Genomic DNA, 16,107 nt, shown 5'->3' with positions numbered 1-16,107 from the left:
GCATTAGACCGGCGTATAAAACCGTAAAATAAGATGATGTGGCAAGGTGGTCTTTCCTATCGTTTCAATGAAAATATACATGGGAGGACTGTATGAAAAAAATTATATTTAGGCAAACAAATTATGAATGTGATGTCCTACTTCAGTATTAATAAATTGCTTTCAGTTTAACGTTGTGTTGCTGTCTAAAAGATATGAAGGTTGTTTGAATGAATCGACACCTTCAAATAAAATGTGTTTAACTCTATGACGTAACGGGTCTTCATTGTCATCACTGTTAACACAACATTGCGTGTTTTCCATTAACTATTTTATGAAAAGCTGTAGGGCTTCCAGGAATAAAAGCTTACGATTATTAGATAGTTTATCCTATGTATTATATTGATCACTTTATTTCAATCATCAGAAGGAAGTGTGCCGTCTTTTTTGAATGCCAAGCGACAGCACTGAAGGGGGAAAGGTCGCAGCAGCTTCAAAACTGAAGAGAAGCAGTCTCATGAGAGAGGACGGAGGGCAGGGCCACAAGCTACAGCTGCCACACATGAATGTTTGATAAGCGACTGGGATAATGGCTCCTTAAATGAGTCAAACACAAACATCTTCATCACGCTCCGACATCTGCCATCTTATAGCTAATAATCTGAAGCTGAATAATGAATTGAGGGCAATAACAAAGCTGAGACGTCCACGGTCATTGTGCGAGAGAAAGATATGGATCAAGTTCTATTGTTTAAGTACTTAATATGTTGTCCTTGATTTATTTGTTTATTTTAGATTGTTTGCGGGTTTAATGCAGAATTCAAATGCAGGTAAATTATTGGTTCTAGTCACTTCAGGTTATATGTAGGTTATATGTATGGGGCCAATGAAAACATTACAGTTTCAGTAGAAAGGGGTGAGTGTGCTTTGATGAGCCTGATACAAACCTCTGATGACGCACATTACCCCATCAATCAGAAAAACTTGCACTCAGGTGTTCTTATGGATGCGAATCAAGTCCAATGTATACTACTACTACTAATAATAATAATAATTATTATTATTATTATTAATATTATTAACCAAATCCAACATAAAAGATGTTTTAGTGTATTGTATATGGCTTTGTGTTCTATACCTACCTGATTTTCATAAGAAATTTTGAAGGGCTCTGAAATTGCCCCTATCTATCTATCTATCTATCTATCTATCTATCTATCTATCTATCTATCTATCTATCTATCTATCTATCTATCTATCTATCTATCTATCTATCTATCTATCTATCTATCTATCTATCTATCTATCTATCTATCTATCTATCTATCTATCTATCTATCTATCTATCTATCTATCTATCTATCTATCTATCTATCTATCTATCTATCTATCTATCTATCTATCTATCTATCTATCTATCTATCTATCTATCTATCTATCTATCTATCTATCTATCTATCTATCTATCTATCTATCTATCTATCTATCTATCTACAACACTTATTTTCTGACAAGTAAAGGCTGTGCTGTCTAAAATAAATAACAGCTGCATGTTTTTTTTTTTGGCTTGGGGACTACGATAGTAATAATAATAATAATAATAATAATAATTGTAAGTTTTGAGAATTCATCCTTCCTGTTGCACCTCTAGTTTCCTCCTGCCTCTGCACTTGACCCTCCACAACTCTTCCAGACATCAGTTATGGATCCGCGGAACCAACTGGATATGCAGACCACTATCAGATGGGATTTGCGCTGCTCAGCCGTTATTAACCCTACAATTTATGCTGCAAACGACGGCGTCTATCCAGCTATGGGACGGTTACCTCCGGCCCTCACCTCTGATTGGCTGCAAAGTCCAAGCCGCTCGACAAAAGCGCACACCTGAGACTATACAAAGTCAGGGTCACAGCGCCAATCTGTTGTCTACGGCAACTACTTCAGTCAAAGTTTATTCTAGCTTAGCGAGACAATCATTAGTTGCGCACAAGATACAAGTGTACTTAGCTGTAAAACAATGAGCATATTGTTCAAATAGTCTCTGTTGAAAGATTCCAGATAATCAGTTTCAGCAAACATCAAGGGCTCTGATTGGTACAACAGAGCTCCATCCATTAAATGTTCACAAAAAAAATAATAATTTTGGAGGGTATTAGCCATTAATATTTTTAAATTTTGCTCATCCATAAAAGTTTGTGAATGTAATATCCAACATTATTTAAATTCTATTATTTTGCTTTAATAATAAATCCTGCCTAATCATTTGATTAAAACCTAAGAGAAGATGTTGGTTCACTCAACCATCGTACCTATCCATCATGTCTGGAATTTAGCACAGTAAAGCTGATATATATGGATATATTGACTTAATAAAAGTTTGGAGACTTTTGGTTGAGAGAGTGTGCTGGAACAAACAGTAGTTTAGCAATAGTGCTAAAGCCAACATACTAAGCTTCTCAACCCAGCAGTCGTTGTCAATAAAGGGCATATCCTACCTGTGGTTTTAACGGGAACATTCTTTTAATTCACCTTGTTAGAATATACTTAAAAGTTTTACCTCTATTTCAGTAATCTCTCATGCCATAATTGCAGACCAATTGCTACATGAAGAACAAATAAAACATCTGATCTTGATAATTACAATTTTACTAATTTAGTTGAAATATTGATGAAAACTTACCCAAATAAAATATATGCAAACTCTTATACCAGTTTTATTTATTAATTTCTAACAGTTACACAAGTATTTAGCCTATTATTGTCAGTGTATTATTAATATTACCCTTATAGTTGGATCCAGCAGGAGGAGGGACATGCCATTCAAGTTAGGCAACTTCGATGCTGTCTCTGGAAGATGGTTTTTATCAAAGAACTGATGTGACTTAAAAAACCAATACAAAAATATGTGCTTGTGATACACTCAAACTGCCATTGCTGATGAGAAACAACACATGAGCAAAATGTTAAAGCAGCCTCAGTTTTCAGCCATTTTCCTCACTTTTTCCTGCCTGCTCCGAGCAGGAATTGTTTTCCCGAACTATGATCACAGCCGTGCATGCCAGCAATCCCATGCACACTGAATGGATATGACATGGCCCACCTCTTTTACACTTCATGCCCGCCTCAAACTTGACTCAGGGGTAAACGGGCAATCGAGTGGAGTAATGTCAAAAGCTGCAGTCAAGGAGGAGAAGGATAGAAACATGGAGACAGACAGAGTGGGAGAGAGAGCAGAAGAATTTGCTGGTCATGCAAAGGCAGTGGACAAAATGTGAGACAATGGCATTTGTATCACTGTGACAGTATAGCCTTCATGCACAACACATACAGAGCAGAGGGAACGCTTCAGCTATAGATCACTCATGTTAGTTGTTCGAAGACTTTAACGGTCTTTACACTTCAGGATACTGCATGCTGCAAGTTGGGAGAGGAATAAATGAGTGTGACAAGCAGCTATAGTGTGGGTGTTAAAATGGGACTTGGTGACAGTTTACGTTATGGGGAAAGCTAATGGAATTAACCAAAATCCAGATTTATCAAAGACAGGAAGACATATTTACACTAAAATGGCTGAAAAAAAAAATCTAAAAATACTACAGAGACTTGCCATTTGGTTTATTTTTTCATTGGTGATGACAGTTTATTCATGCAAGAAATGCTTACAATGTTGGATTAGGTAAAATGATAAAACATTTGGTATACCAATATATACCAATATATTTACCCCTGATATAAAGAAGCCATGTTTAAAACTCATTTAAATAAAAGAAATTAAGCTAAAAAGGTTCAAAGTACCTAGTAGTGTATTTGACTAGATACTTTTTACATTTGGATTACCAGTTTCTGTCATCATTAAAACTAAACATAGGTATTAAAATGAGCCCACTAAAGTGCATTATATCTGCACTATAAAAAATGAATTTTGAAGGATGTTACATGTTAGCCATTACAGTTATTTACCTTTTAATGGCGACAGCTGATTCGTTTCAAATGTATTGCTCAATGTTAGATTGAATTTTTATAACTTTCATGTTGGAAATAAATCCTACCTAAACTTTTTGGATTACTACTTAATTGAAGATGTCATTGATATTTATGTTGTATCCAGCAGAGAATGGTAAGGAACCTATGGATTTTGTTATGAGCTAAAATACTAACTGCGTAAAAGTTAAGAGCTCACATAAAACCTGTGGTTTAGGAGTCTCTGTATTGGAGCAAGAATTTACATTTGTTTAGCTTAAACTTAGATTAACGATTGCGCTAAAGCTAAAGGCTAACAAGCTGAGCTTCTTAACCCTGAGGCAACACTCGGAGTTAAAAATTTAAATTCTTATTCAATAACATTTCATGTTTTAACCACAAATCAGTTCCTTTTATGTTCCTTTTTAACATTGGGGAAAACCAGGTGAGAAAAACTGTATTAATACTTAGATTTGTATTAATTTAGCTTTGTAAGCATATTTTAAAAATGGTTTGAATTTAATAATTCATTTAAGGGTCATTTAGCTGTTAAACTTATTCATATTTACTGTGAAACCTCTATGCAAATTACACCAATTTGTTTCATTAGTGTAACTCCATGTAGGCTAATAAAAAGCTGTAAATAAGTTCTATAGCAAATGTAATGAATTCCTTTCATTTATCATTTAGGCTTCACTGAAAAACAAGTTCTTTGCATTTGATTAATAAAAATATGAATACAATTTGTATACACTTTATTTGGGTATACGTTATGTAAATTTGATCTGCTCTACATGTTTAATTCTGAATCCTAAAAAGAACATAAATAATTATAATGAATTTTTCAAATATTTTCTAACAATTTTGCTTGTAGATCTTTTTCTCTTGACAAATACAGCTAAGATGTCTTGCTCCCTGGCAACAATTGTCCCTAGTTTCAGAAGTTCACTTTGCTAGCAGGCTTGACGTTAGAAATTCCAATACCGCTAAACTAGCTAAAGCTCAATCCAAACCTAAATTCTTGCTCCATCACATAAGCTTTCTCAGTCTTATGGCTATTCTTTATTTTTGCTAACATTAAGCTTTACTGTTCTCTGCTAAACACTACACAGGATAAGAGTTACGGTTGATTGAACCAATGCCTTCAGTTATATTCTAATCAAAATGTTTAAAACTAAATTTCTATACGTTTATGACTAATATTTAATTTCCTCTAAAATTCCTTTTTATAGTGTATATTCATCCAAAGTCCAATAAACTAGCCCTATGTTGTCCTGTGTTTACATACAGCCTATGATCTCCCACACCATATCTCCACCTCCTAAATAAGAGGCTATTTTATTAATGAAAGGTTAAAATAGTAAGGGTCATGCGGACCAGCCCAGAAGCAGCAGAGACGCGTTTAAAACGGGACTCCTTGGCCGCAGAGTTGCCTCTCACTGTATGTGTGCACGCTGTCCATGGCATCCACATCTCTCACATTAGTGAGCTTTGGGGTGGATATGTCAGCCGCAGTAATTGCATCTTGTCAGCTCCTGTGACACCGGGCTAAAGGGCCATCTCCACAGCTCCCATCTACACGTAGGAGCCCCGGCCGGTTAATCAGCTTGGACAGACAAATCCAAAACAGTCATATTTTTTGGAATAAGTCTTGCTGGTCATTGTGTTGACCTCATTCGTGCCTGAGCGCACATTTTCCTCCAGCTTAATGACTTATGCACAAGCTTTCTTCAGTAACTAGAAGAAGAAATGGGCCGACTGCGCTGAAAAAGTGAGTTTTGATCTTTGAGAAAGTCATTGGGGAAATTTAGGGAGAGCATCATGTGTGAAGCTTTGGGCAACCCATTTCATGTGCGCCCATTATATTTATGTCTCCCTGTCTCAGAATCAACCCATCTACCTGGAAGAGTGAACACCCAGCCTCCTCTGGCTCAGCCCCTGCAGCACCAGGCGGCTGATGTTAAAAAAAATACATGAATAAATTGGTATTCTATGAAAAACGTATTGATATGAAGGTAGAGGTTGCGGGATTTTATGAACACACCCACTGCTGAGATCCGCGAGTATTTTGTAGCAGTTTGTCACCTGCTGGCTGCTGGTGGATGTACTGTTTAAGAAAGGGTAAAACTCATTATAGTGCGCAAATATGTTGTGTAACGAGTCGACGCTCTTCAATCTCAAAGGCTCTGTTTAAACAAGAGAAAGAAATAAAGTTTTTTCATAATATCTCATATTTAAAATGGACAAAATGTAGCTCAAGCGACGTGACTCATTACACTATAAAAAATGTATTTTGTCGGAAATTAAATATTACCCATTGGAATTATTTAAATGTATATCAGTCATATTGGTTTGTAACTGTAGCACTTAGTTTAAATATTTGGATCAGAATTTAGCTAAAGGTGTTGGTGAAGTCAACACTTAGGTGTTCAGTGTGTTCAGATTAGGCTTAAATATTTATCGGTTGTATTATGGCTGAAAATCAACTCAGTAAATGCTATGAGCTGGTATTAGACTCGCGGCTGAGAATGTTTCTGTGTTGGAGTAATAATTTATGTTTCTATCCAGGTTTTAAAAGTGAGTTTGGATTTTTCTGAAGTGAGGTTTTGTGAAGATGTCAGTAATAGTTCCCTTGTCTATTGTAGACAGATGTCATAACACGTTTCAACACTTTTTCAAAAATAATGAAGTTCTCGCAGTGGTGGATGGCTAACAACGAGTCAGATATACACCACTTGTTTCAGCTGACTTTCAGCCGTTCAAAACAACTCAAAATATCGGTGGGATACATCGCTGTGTTTGCAGAACATACCTGTATACAATTTCACAACAGGCCTTTGTTAAGTTTGGAGTCGTTTTGTTCAGCCAAGCAACTTTCTTGTTTATATGGGAAGACAGCAGATCAGCTGGTAAATGCCGGTCTGCTCCAGGTCAGCCAAGAACGGCGTAAACTTTAGGATTTTAAGTTAGATGTGCAGCAGCATGAAAGATTGTAAACAGAAGAACTATTACAAATAAAAATGTCACAGTACTTCACATCAAAGAGTTCAAGCTATCTCTTTACCTAGTTTAGCGACAGCGCTAATGCTAAAAATCAAACATATTAGCAAGCTGAGCTTTTTAACCCTCAGGCAGTCATTGCTACTGATTGTACGTTTTAGATGTGGTTTTCAGGGAAAATGTTTAAATACCAACTTAGATGTTAAAGGTTAACTGTTTTGGTAAAATTTGATTGCCTTAACAAGTTTGGAGACGACTAAAAAACTAATAAAATAATTATTAATTTCTGATGGAAATCACCTGCTTTTTCTCTCTAATAATGACTGATGTAGGGAGAAACCAGACAAGGCTAATTGATTTTTAAGTGTTTCTGTGCTTTAGAAAGAGAGGCAGGGGAATCCACTTTTAGTGATCTGCCGAACTCCTCCAGTTTGTACCTGAATTCATGGTCAGTGATGTGTTGCTGATGCGGCTCAACAAGCCACACTGGGGGCCAGATGAGGGATGGACACAGGGGCCAGAGGCTGATCTGCTATTGGGGGGAGGGGGGATGGTGGAGGATGGGAATAAATGAACTTCTTTTTTGCAGAGGCAATAAGTTGACATGTCAAGCCTCATTTAACAAACAATGGCAGATGCATTGAGTCTGTGATAGAGGCACACAAACACCCTCCAGCTTCTCTCTCCATGCATCTGATCACAGTTTCATTGCTGTTTAGAAGAAGATTTATATTACTGTTATAAATGATCAAGTATGGAACTCTAAAGATCTGCAGGGTGGAATCAGTTAACATGCAGCCCGATATTTCTTGGCTATGTTTTGGACTGTTACTCCATGTGGTATTATGACAAAAAGAGTGGGCACCACACAAAACATGCATGCATCGTAGTGCTGGGTCTGCAAGAGGGAAAAAAGCCACTCTCTCTGTGAGCGGAAGAAAAATGGGATGGGGGAGAAGGAGCCCGACTTGCAGCTCCACTCTTCCAGCCCCACACACAAGCTCCGGGCGCACGGCTCCATTGACTACGAAGGAGGCTTTTTCACGGAGGTTCATTAGAAGTAACGAGTTGACACAAGGTAAATCTTAATGTTGAGGCGCCTTTCTCTACCGGCCCGGGGAGGAGCCCTCATTAACTGTCGCTAACAACCCGTGTAAATACACTGATTGGACAGCTCCGATACAAGCTCCCAGCCCTGCCAGGAAGTCCCCCTAATGAGACCACACAATAAAAACAATAAGAGAAAAAAAGGGAGGGAGAAAGGGAGGGAGAGAGATGTTAAAAAAAAAAAAAAAAACACTTTTGTACAAGCTATGCTGTTAAAGTTGGCGCCACATTTACAGATCATTGTGACAACACCTGAGTAAAAGCTATATTTTATGTTTAATTTTTTCATTTATATCATTTTAGGTCAAGGCACCTTTCATGTGGAAGCTGCTAAGAGATCACACAGCAGGCACTAGTTGAATATCACAGGTTAAAGGTGTTGCAACTGGCATTTTTAAATAAATTCTGCAGGCAAAATGAGCAATGTTTAAATATTTCTTTTCTAAGTGGACTACAGTATTAGCAAATATTATATAAGGTTAAAAAAATTGCTCCAGGGTTAATCAACATCTTCCCCCAAAAAAGAATATATGTATATATATATATATACATAATATATATATATAATATGTATATATATATACATAATAAGTTAAAAGATGACAATGCGAATTTAACATTTTGCTTTGCTTTTAGTCTAATGTGATTCCTAAAATAATCACAAAATGTCTAATTAAAATAAAAAAAATGTTGATTTTTTTAATCAAGTCTTTTTTAAATTTTTCATTTCAAGAAATATATCTACTGTTTAACATTTTATCAAATAGATTTAGAAAATCCGTAATGCCATTGGAAAAAAAAACTCCCTTTGCTTGAATTACAAATTTGTTCAAACAGACATTTTTTACAGTGTAGGTTATAGGCACTCGGTACACTGGCATGGTCAGCATGGGAAGAAAGGGATGGTGCGCCCCGTCCCGACAGGATCATTCATCGCTCAGCAGAGGCACAGATCCAACCAGTGCTCGGTGAAATAAAATCTAAGAAATTTTAAAAATATGAATTTTTGACAAATTTGCTTCCAGTTGAATTAAAACTAATATTAAATGCTTCATTTGTAAAAAAAAAAAAAAAAAAAAAAAAAAAAAACTTAATAATAATAATCCAGGAAAAAGCAGTTGCAGGGCAGACAATTTACAGGTGTTGCGGCTAAATTTTCATTGAAATGGCAGATAACCGGTGCCCCCTCCGTCTAAGATCAAATCTGGACAGTTTGTGGACTTTTGTGCCGGCTAGAAAGACTGCAAAACATATTGTTAACTTTTGACAGGACACTGCTATGGTTAAAGTTCTATGCAACAAAAACAAAAGCAACTCTAAAAACAATAAGAATTATTATTATTATTGTTTTGGTTCATACCCGTGATCAGTCCAGAATCCGGTTCTGCATATAGGTGAGCGGAATCCTGGATGCAGCAGCAGCACCATGAACCTCTCTCCTGTGTTTACCAGTGAGGAAAGGTGTGCTGTATACCTTCTTGCTGGCCAGCCTCTGCCAAACAGAGAAAGTCAACGAGAGAGCAGGAAAAAAAAAAAAAAAAATACAGAAGATACTTTCGTGCCTTCTTTCTCTTTCCCTGTTATACCTTTTTCATCCAACACCTTTTTTTATTTCTTTCTCACATCCAGTTCCCATCTTTCTCTCTTTCTCTCTCTCCCTCTCTGTTCTCTCTCTCTCGAACATGACGTAACATCAGCTTTGTTTATTTGCTTTCCTTATTGGAACAGACTGATAAGGACAAAACACAGTAAATAAGGAATAATCAGGATGGTAAATAACGCATCCAATCCAATCCAATGTGTGCCTCAGTATTGACAGCAAAATAAATATATTTTTATTTGCATAAACCTTTTGGAAAAAAAGTTGTGCAAAAAGAATAGACAAATCCAAGAAGACATGTGTGGACAGCTGCCTGTGCCTGCTTGACCGATGCGTTTCCAGCGTTGCAGCACGCATATTCTTGTTTGTCTAGTCGCGTATGGAGGTTTTTAGGCTCTTAGTAAACGGAGAAGTCACCAAATTCTCCCTTCGCATTCAGAGCTCCCGTCCTCCCCCGCTGTCAGGAACAGTCAGCGAGCTCTCGGATAAACACACAATTACGGCAGGTGAATAAACTTGTTTTGGGGGGTGTTAATTACATGCTTAATGTAAACAAAAGCCATGTAAAAGAATGTGAATTACCGCTGGCTTTCTTCTCTCAAATCCCCCATTTAGGTTTTATATATCACAATTTAGTCTCCTTAGATTGGAGTGATGTCCGAAATGCCTGGGAGGGCAACTGCCCAAATAAAGCTCATCTAAAAAAATAAAATAAACAAAAACCAAACAACATAATGCTGGGTAATACCTGGAGCCTCAGCTTGAGTTGTGATGAGCCTAATTAGTGCACCCAGTCAGGTATAGGAGGCTTTGCATATTCCGGAGTAGTCCTGCTAAGCCTGTACTCACAACTCAGTGTTGGGGTTGTAAACGTGTGTGTGTGTGTGTGTGTGTGTGTGTGTGTGTGTGTGTGTGTGTGTGTGTGTGTGTGTGTGTGTGTGTGTGTGTGTGTGTGTGTGTGTGTGCGTGCGTGTGAGGGAGAGAGGGGAGAGAAGGGAGAGGGGTTATAGGCTAGAGGGTTAGTTTTAACACCGGTATGAAAATACCAACCTTTACTTCCAGTCCACAGAGCTTTCCAATGGGGCCAATTCAAGTGCCACTTGGAATTAGTCCTCCTGGGTTTCGTGCAGCAACGCAGTGGACAGGTTTGATACAACATGTGCTCCCCCCCCCACCCCAATACAAGGCACAAAGTTAAGGCACAAACCAAAATGCCCGAACCCTGCTGCAACATCATCCCGACCCCTGCTCTGCGCACAGCACTTCCAGACACAAACATCTGAGCAGCTCCAAAAAGCCCAGTGCGTAAAAGCGCGCAAATTTTCGAGGTTGCGTTCACGTTACAGTTGGAGTGCGTCAGGTGTTGAATATGCATGCAAAAGAAGAGCTGTTGCATACTTACTGTCCCTCCAGGCTTGAGGTCGGTGGTCAAGTTAGTCCAGATCCGGAGAGATTGTGCAAATCACGCACAGAGTGAGGGACAGAGAGAGAGAGAGACGCAAAAGTTTTGAATCCCTGAATGAATTTGTAGAAAGGCGGCTTAGGATCATTATGTCAGCTTTATTGAGGACGGATTAAGCAGACTCTAGATGCTACGCCTTGTACACGGCTCTTTCACAATGTGGGCACTGTTCGTTATAGGGGTGAACTCACACATTTTTAACACCCTCATAAGCTCTGTCTAAATATGAAGCGGTTTTAGTCATAAACATGAAAATCACACCGCTCTGGTCAATGCAGTAAGCCGAGTCCCATGACTGGACGTGGACATTGATCGTGTCCTTTAGCCACCAGATCAAATGCAACCAAAAGTGCTTTTATGTCTCCGAGAAGCTTTCAAGTTGGCATTGGACTGTAATTCCAACACCGGACTAATGGTTTTAATTAGAGGGTTTGGCGTAGTTTAAAAGAAACGAAACTATTATAATAAAAAAGGGGACGATGTCAATGGCAAGTTAGTTTCCCCTCATAATATAAGGAGAGACGTCGGCGGGCAGGGGGACGCAGGGTTGGCACTCTGCGTCCCACAGGCAGGCCGAGCGAGAATAAATTCATGATCAGACTAAACTGGAAACAAATTGGCATACATCGCCGACAAAAAAAAACAAACAATTTTATTGTAAATGGAAAACTGGAAAAAACAGACTATTAAAATGTTTAAAAAGTGGCTACAACTGCAAAAAAAAAAAAAAAACAACAAAAAAAAAACTACAGAATAATGTGCAAATTCGCTCGCTTCAATTCAAAACGTGTATTCCAGGGATGCAGTCATTGGTTGTCCATTTGTCCCCCATTTAAAGCTCCCTCCCTGCCTCCCTCTCTCCCTCCACCGTCTCTGCTAAGCATCTCCAGTCTACATATCTGCTTTAGCTTTAACGAGCCTCGTTAAGATCGCAATAATATTCCACCCTCTAATTGCTCATTCCATTCAGCAGATAGGCGAGCATTGGCTCGCGCCCGATGCGCGCGGTGCGGTGGGAGGGTTGCTGTGGAGATCGGAGACTCTGATAACCCCCCGTGCGTGCTGCACAAGTGGTGAAAGCCTCGCGCTACGTACTGGCTAATGATTGGCACGCTTGACAGTGATTGGCAGGGCTGCCATGACAACGCCACAACGACACCAAGAAGACCAATAGAAAAGGGAAACAAAATGTTTCAATGCTACACTCAACGGCGGATTTAGGGGGGAGATATTATGAGGCTGTTGTCATTAGGCGATAGCCATTGAATCATTCAAGCTTTTTTTACCAGCCGTATTTTTCGGTTTTTCTTTTTCTCGATAATTTTCTTTCTCTCTCAGGTCATTTCCATGGTTTTCAGATCCCCTTTAGAGCTTTATCCCTCCCATTTTTTCCTGCCTAACTTCGCTGATCGCCCACTGTTGCTGGCGAACAGCGCTCCCGCCGCCAGGTCTCCAGAAGACTTGTCCATGTTTCAGCTACCGACCCTCAACTTCTCCCCGGAGCAGGTGGCGAGCGTCTGCGAGACGCTGGAGGAGACCGGGGACATCGAGCGGCTGGGCCGCTTCCTCTGGTCCCTGCCGGTGGCTCCGGGAGCGTGCGAGGCGATCAACAAGCACGAGTCCATCCTGCGCGCCCGCGCCGTGGTGGCGTTCCACACGGGGAATTTCAGAGACCTCTACCACATCCTGGAGAACCACAAGTTCACCAAGGACTCGCACGGCAAGCTGCAGGCCATGTGGCTGGAGGCTCATTACCAGGAGGCCGAGAAGCTGCGCGGCCGTCCCCTCGGACCTGTCGACAAGTACCGGGTGCGGAAGAAGTTTCCGCTGCCTCGGACCATCTGGGACGGGGAGCAGAAGACGCATTGTTTCAAAGAGCGGACGCGGAGCCTGCTGCGGGAGTGGTACCTGCAGGACCCATATCCGAACCCGAGCAAGAAAAGGGAACTGGCTCAAGCCACAGGACTCACTCCCACACAGGTCGGAAACTGGTTTAAAAACCGGAGGCAACGAGACAGAGCTGCGGCAGCCAAAAACAGGTTGGCTATCTTTCCCCTGCTATATAAAATAACCAAAAAAATGCGCAGTTATATGTGGGGAAAAACTTATTTTTATAAGGAACTAAATGTTATTACGCTTCCGGAGAACCTGTCCACGAAAAGAGACAGGGCAAGGCTGCAAAACAGGTAAAGGGAGTAAGCTGCGGCGACATGTTTGTTATGAAAATCCGGGTAAACACCGAAACAATTTTTAAGTCTTTTAAAATTTTCTTTATTATTCTTTAATATTTAAAGCTGTTGATCTGTATCAAAGGCAACACTAAATACATTTTACAAGACCAATAATTAGATTTTGTTTTTTTTAAAGTGAATAAAAAAATCACTCTTTGTTTAAATTTCACGTTTTTTAGTTTAAAGTGAATGACACTTTTTAACAAAAGCAAACAGTTCAGTTAATTCAAAATATTAATATTTGTTTACGTTTAAATTAATTGTTTTACACAAAAACTCATATTTATTTTTTTCCGTACAGGAGGTAAAAATATAAAAAGTGTACTCAGAGTATAAATAAACATCAGCGAATATATTTCACTCTTTTATTATAGAAATAAATGGATAATAAATAGTATGATGGAATTGGAAAAACAGCACAATTTTTTAACATTTTGACTGGGAAATCGTACATCCGTTCCAGTCCATTGCTGTGAAAAAAACAACAACAACAAAACCTTTTTTTCTTTATCCAGGAAACAGTTCTGATTTTTTTTTAGCTCGAATTAAAAAACATAAAGTTGCTGCATTTATCTTTTTTTTTCTTATCATTTTAACCTAAAGCTGTAATGGAAATGAAGATTATCTGAAGGGATAATGGACACATTACTGATATTAGTAGACTAAAGATAAAACACTCTGACTGTATTCATAACATTACGTGTGATATCATTTCATTGAAATGCTATAATTGATTAGAAAATTCCCCCTAGAGTATTACTAAGCCATATGAACTCTGTCTTAATCTTTTAGATAAATGAATAGATATATTTCCGCGCTGACATTATCCCGCCGTGATGGAGTTATTATTATTATTATCATGAGTGGATTGGAGATAAACATTTAGGATGATTGGTGCAACCTGGATCTCCACGTCACTCATTCATGCACTTTGCTTGCCTTATTTTTAACTGAACTAACAACATGGGATTTTTATTAAAACGGGGGAAGGGAAAGTCTAGAAAGTATCTGCTGCTACTAGAAAGTAGCAGCAGATACAAAGAATACCAATAATTTATATTACAAGGTTTTTATTGCTACTGTTACTACTTACATTGCCCGTTGATTTTGTTACAAATCCCTCCAACGTTAGTTAGTCTAAGCTGTCTAAATAGTGCTGCGTTTTGTCCCTTGAAAGCCGTCTGCTTGATAAAAGCTTGCATGCATAGCTGGGGCCGGCATAGGGAAAGAAAGGAGAGTTTTGAACCCCTATTTTGCACCAGGATGGGGAGCAAGAGGAGGGGGGATAAGAGGGGGGTGAACATTCTCAGGTCTAATTGCCATTTCTCTCATACCCACCACCCCCTTTTCTCTTTTTCCTCGCCCTCTTTCTCCAGGCTCCAGCACCAAGCAATAGGACCGGCCGGCATGAGGTCCCTCTCAGAGGCCGGACTCACCCCTCACAGCTCGGCCGAGTCGCCCTCGACCGCGGCCAGTCCCACCACCAGCGTTTCCAGTATGACAGAGAGAGTTGATACTGGGACGTCCATCCTGTCCGTCACATCCAGTGACTCAGAGTGCGATGTATGATACGGCGAGGAGGGGGGGGGGGGGAACAAGAAAAAAAGAGAAATATTTACAGGGAAAAATGGACCCGAGAAGATGAAAATAATGACTTATGAAAAAAGGACCGATTGATATAAATATTAAAGTAAAAAGAGATAAAAGCACGTCTTTTTTTAAATTAAAGCGCTTTCAAAGGACCCACGCCTACCCCTCCTCTTCATCTCCCCTTCTCACCAACAACACTAGACTACTTGCATGATATTTTTTCTTTTTCATTTTGTAATCAGGGAAACCAACCTGAATGCAAGGGGTATAAACCTGGTCAAAAAGAGAGAAAAAAAGAAAAAAATATATAATGATAATAATGTGTCGAACGGATCCGTTTATGACTATCAGATTTTTATTTTTTATTTTCAAAAAGTTTATATTGAATTATGTATATCTCAAATAATGCGATCATTCTCCCGCTCTGTAATATACGTGTAGAAATATGCTTGTACATAATTCTTGCTCTTCCCCCTTCCTCCTCCTCCTCCCCTGCGAGTGTCATCCTCTTTTCTATCCCCCTTCCTCACTTTTCTTGACTTGGTGTTCCTACATAAAATATTTGTCAAAACTTACACCTCGAGTGCTGCAGGCGTTTTTGTTGCGTTTGGTATTATGTTTTTGGTGGCTCACTAATGGTTTCATATGTTTGGTCTAAAAAGCTGGTCAATAGGTTGACCCCTCGATCAGAGCCTTATTCATCCTCGTTTTTCTAATATATATATATATATATATATTTATAATTTTAAATATAGCCTACTTTTCAACTTGCCTTACCTCTATGCATGCTGTCCGTCTTTCCATCCGATTACGGATAAGGACTGTCACAAGTGGCTAAACGCATGTTCATATTGGCTCGTTATTGGATTGTTGGGGTATTAATGCTCATCCTTGCTTATGCGCCCCTGCATGGTGAAGGTTATACAGTCAGGTAGCTAAAGTCGCTTAATATTCGCGATTAAAACACTGTAAAAACTATTGTTAGAATAACTTTTCACAAAGTTCTAATTTTATTTCCCGATGGAATAGATTTGCTCTTGACTTGGTTAAAATTTGTACTAGAAAAATCGTTCTGTATAGATTAGAACAAAATGTCAATGTCGTGTCTTTGGAAAAAAAAGAAATGTGAGTGCTATTTCCACCTTTGTGTTTACCGTCGCTGGTGAATACAGAAATTA

The 16,107-nt window shown here is 38.9% G+C and overlaps 1 protein-coding gene and 1 long non-coding RNA gene across 2 annotated transcripts; one reads left to right on the top strand and one right to left on the bottom strand.

Annotated features, from left to right (window-relative positions):
* Positions 1 to 8,875: 8,875 nt before the first annotated feature.
* Positions 8,876 to 9,540, bottom strand: LOC124858832. The gene is made up of 3 exons (XR_007035949.1): positions 9,407 to 9,540; positions 9,185 to 9,287; positions 8,876 to 9,026 (listed from the first exon to the last, which is right to left on the bottom strand). It is a non-coding gene; the product is annotated as an uncharacterized LOC124858832 (long non-coding RNA).
* A 2,530-nt stretch (positions 9,541 to 12,070) lies between these two features.
* six3a (SIX homeobox 3a) lies at positions 12,071 to 15,504 on the top strand. The gene is made up of 2 exons (XM_047351922.1): positions 12,071 to 13,147; positions 14,716 to 15,504. The coding sequence occupies exons 1-2, from the start codon at positions 12,456 to 12,458 to the stop codon at positions 14,906 to 14,908; spliced, it is 885 nt and encodes a 294-aa protein (XP_047207878.1). The 5' UTR covers positions 12,071 to 12,455; the 3' UTR covers positions 14,909 to 15,504.
* Positions 15,505 to 16,107: the final 603 nt, after the last annotated feature.

Source organism: Girardinichthys multiradiatus, chromosome 22 (genome assembly GCF_021462225.1).
Source record: "Girardinichthys multiradiatus isolate DD_20200921_A chromosome 22, DD_fGirMul_XY1, whole genome shotgun sequence".
NCBI lineage: Eukaryota > Metazoa > Chordata > Actinopteri > Cyprinodontiformes > Goodeidae > Girardinichthys > Girardinichthys multiradiatus.
This window is presented reverse-complemented; position numbering and strand designations above follow the sequence as displayed.

What these genes read in the sequence shown, in the direction of transcription:
- six3a (XM_047351922.1), top strand. Translation starts at nt 12,456, where the DNA reads ATGGTTTTCAGATCCCCTTTAGAGCTTTATCCCTCCCATTTTTTCCTG. An exon ending in GCTGCGGCAGCCAAAAACAG is followed by an intron (nt 13,148 to 14,715) that starts GTTGGCTATCTT and finishes CTCTTTCTCCAG; the next exon opens with GCTCCAGCACCAAGCAATAG.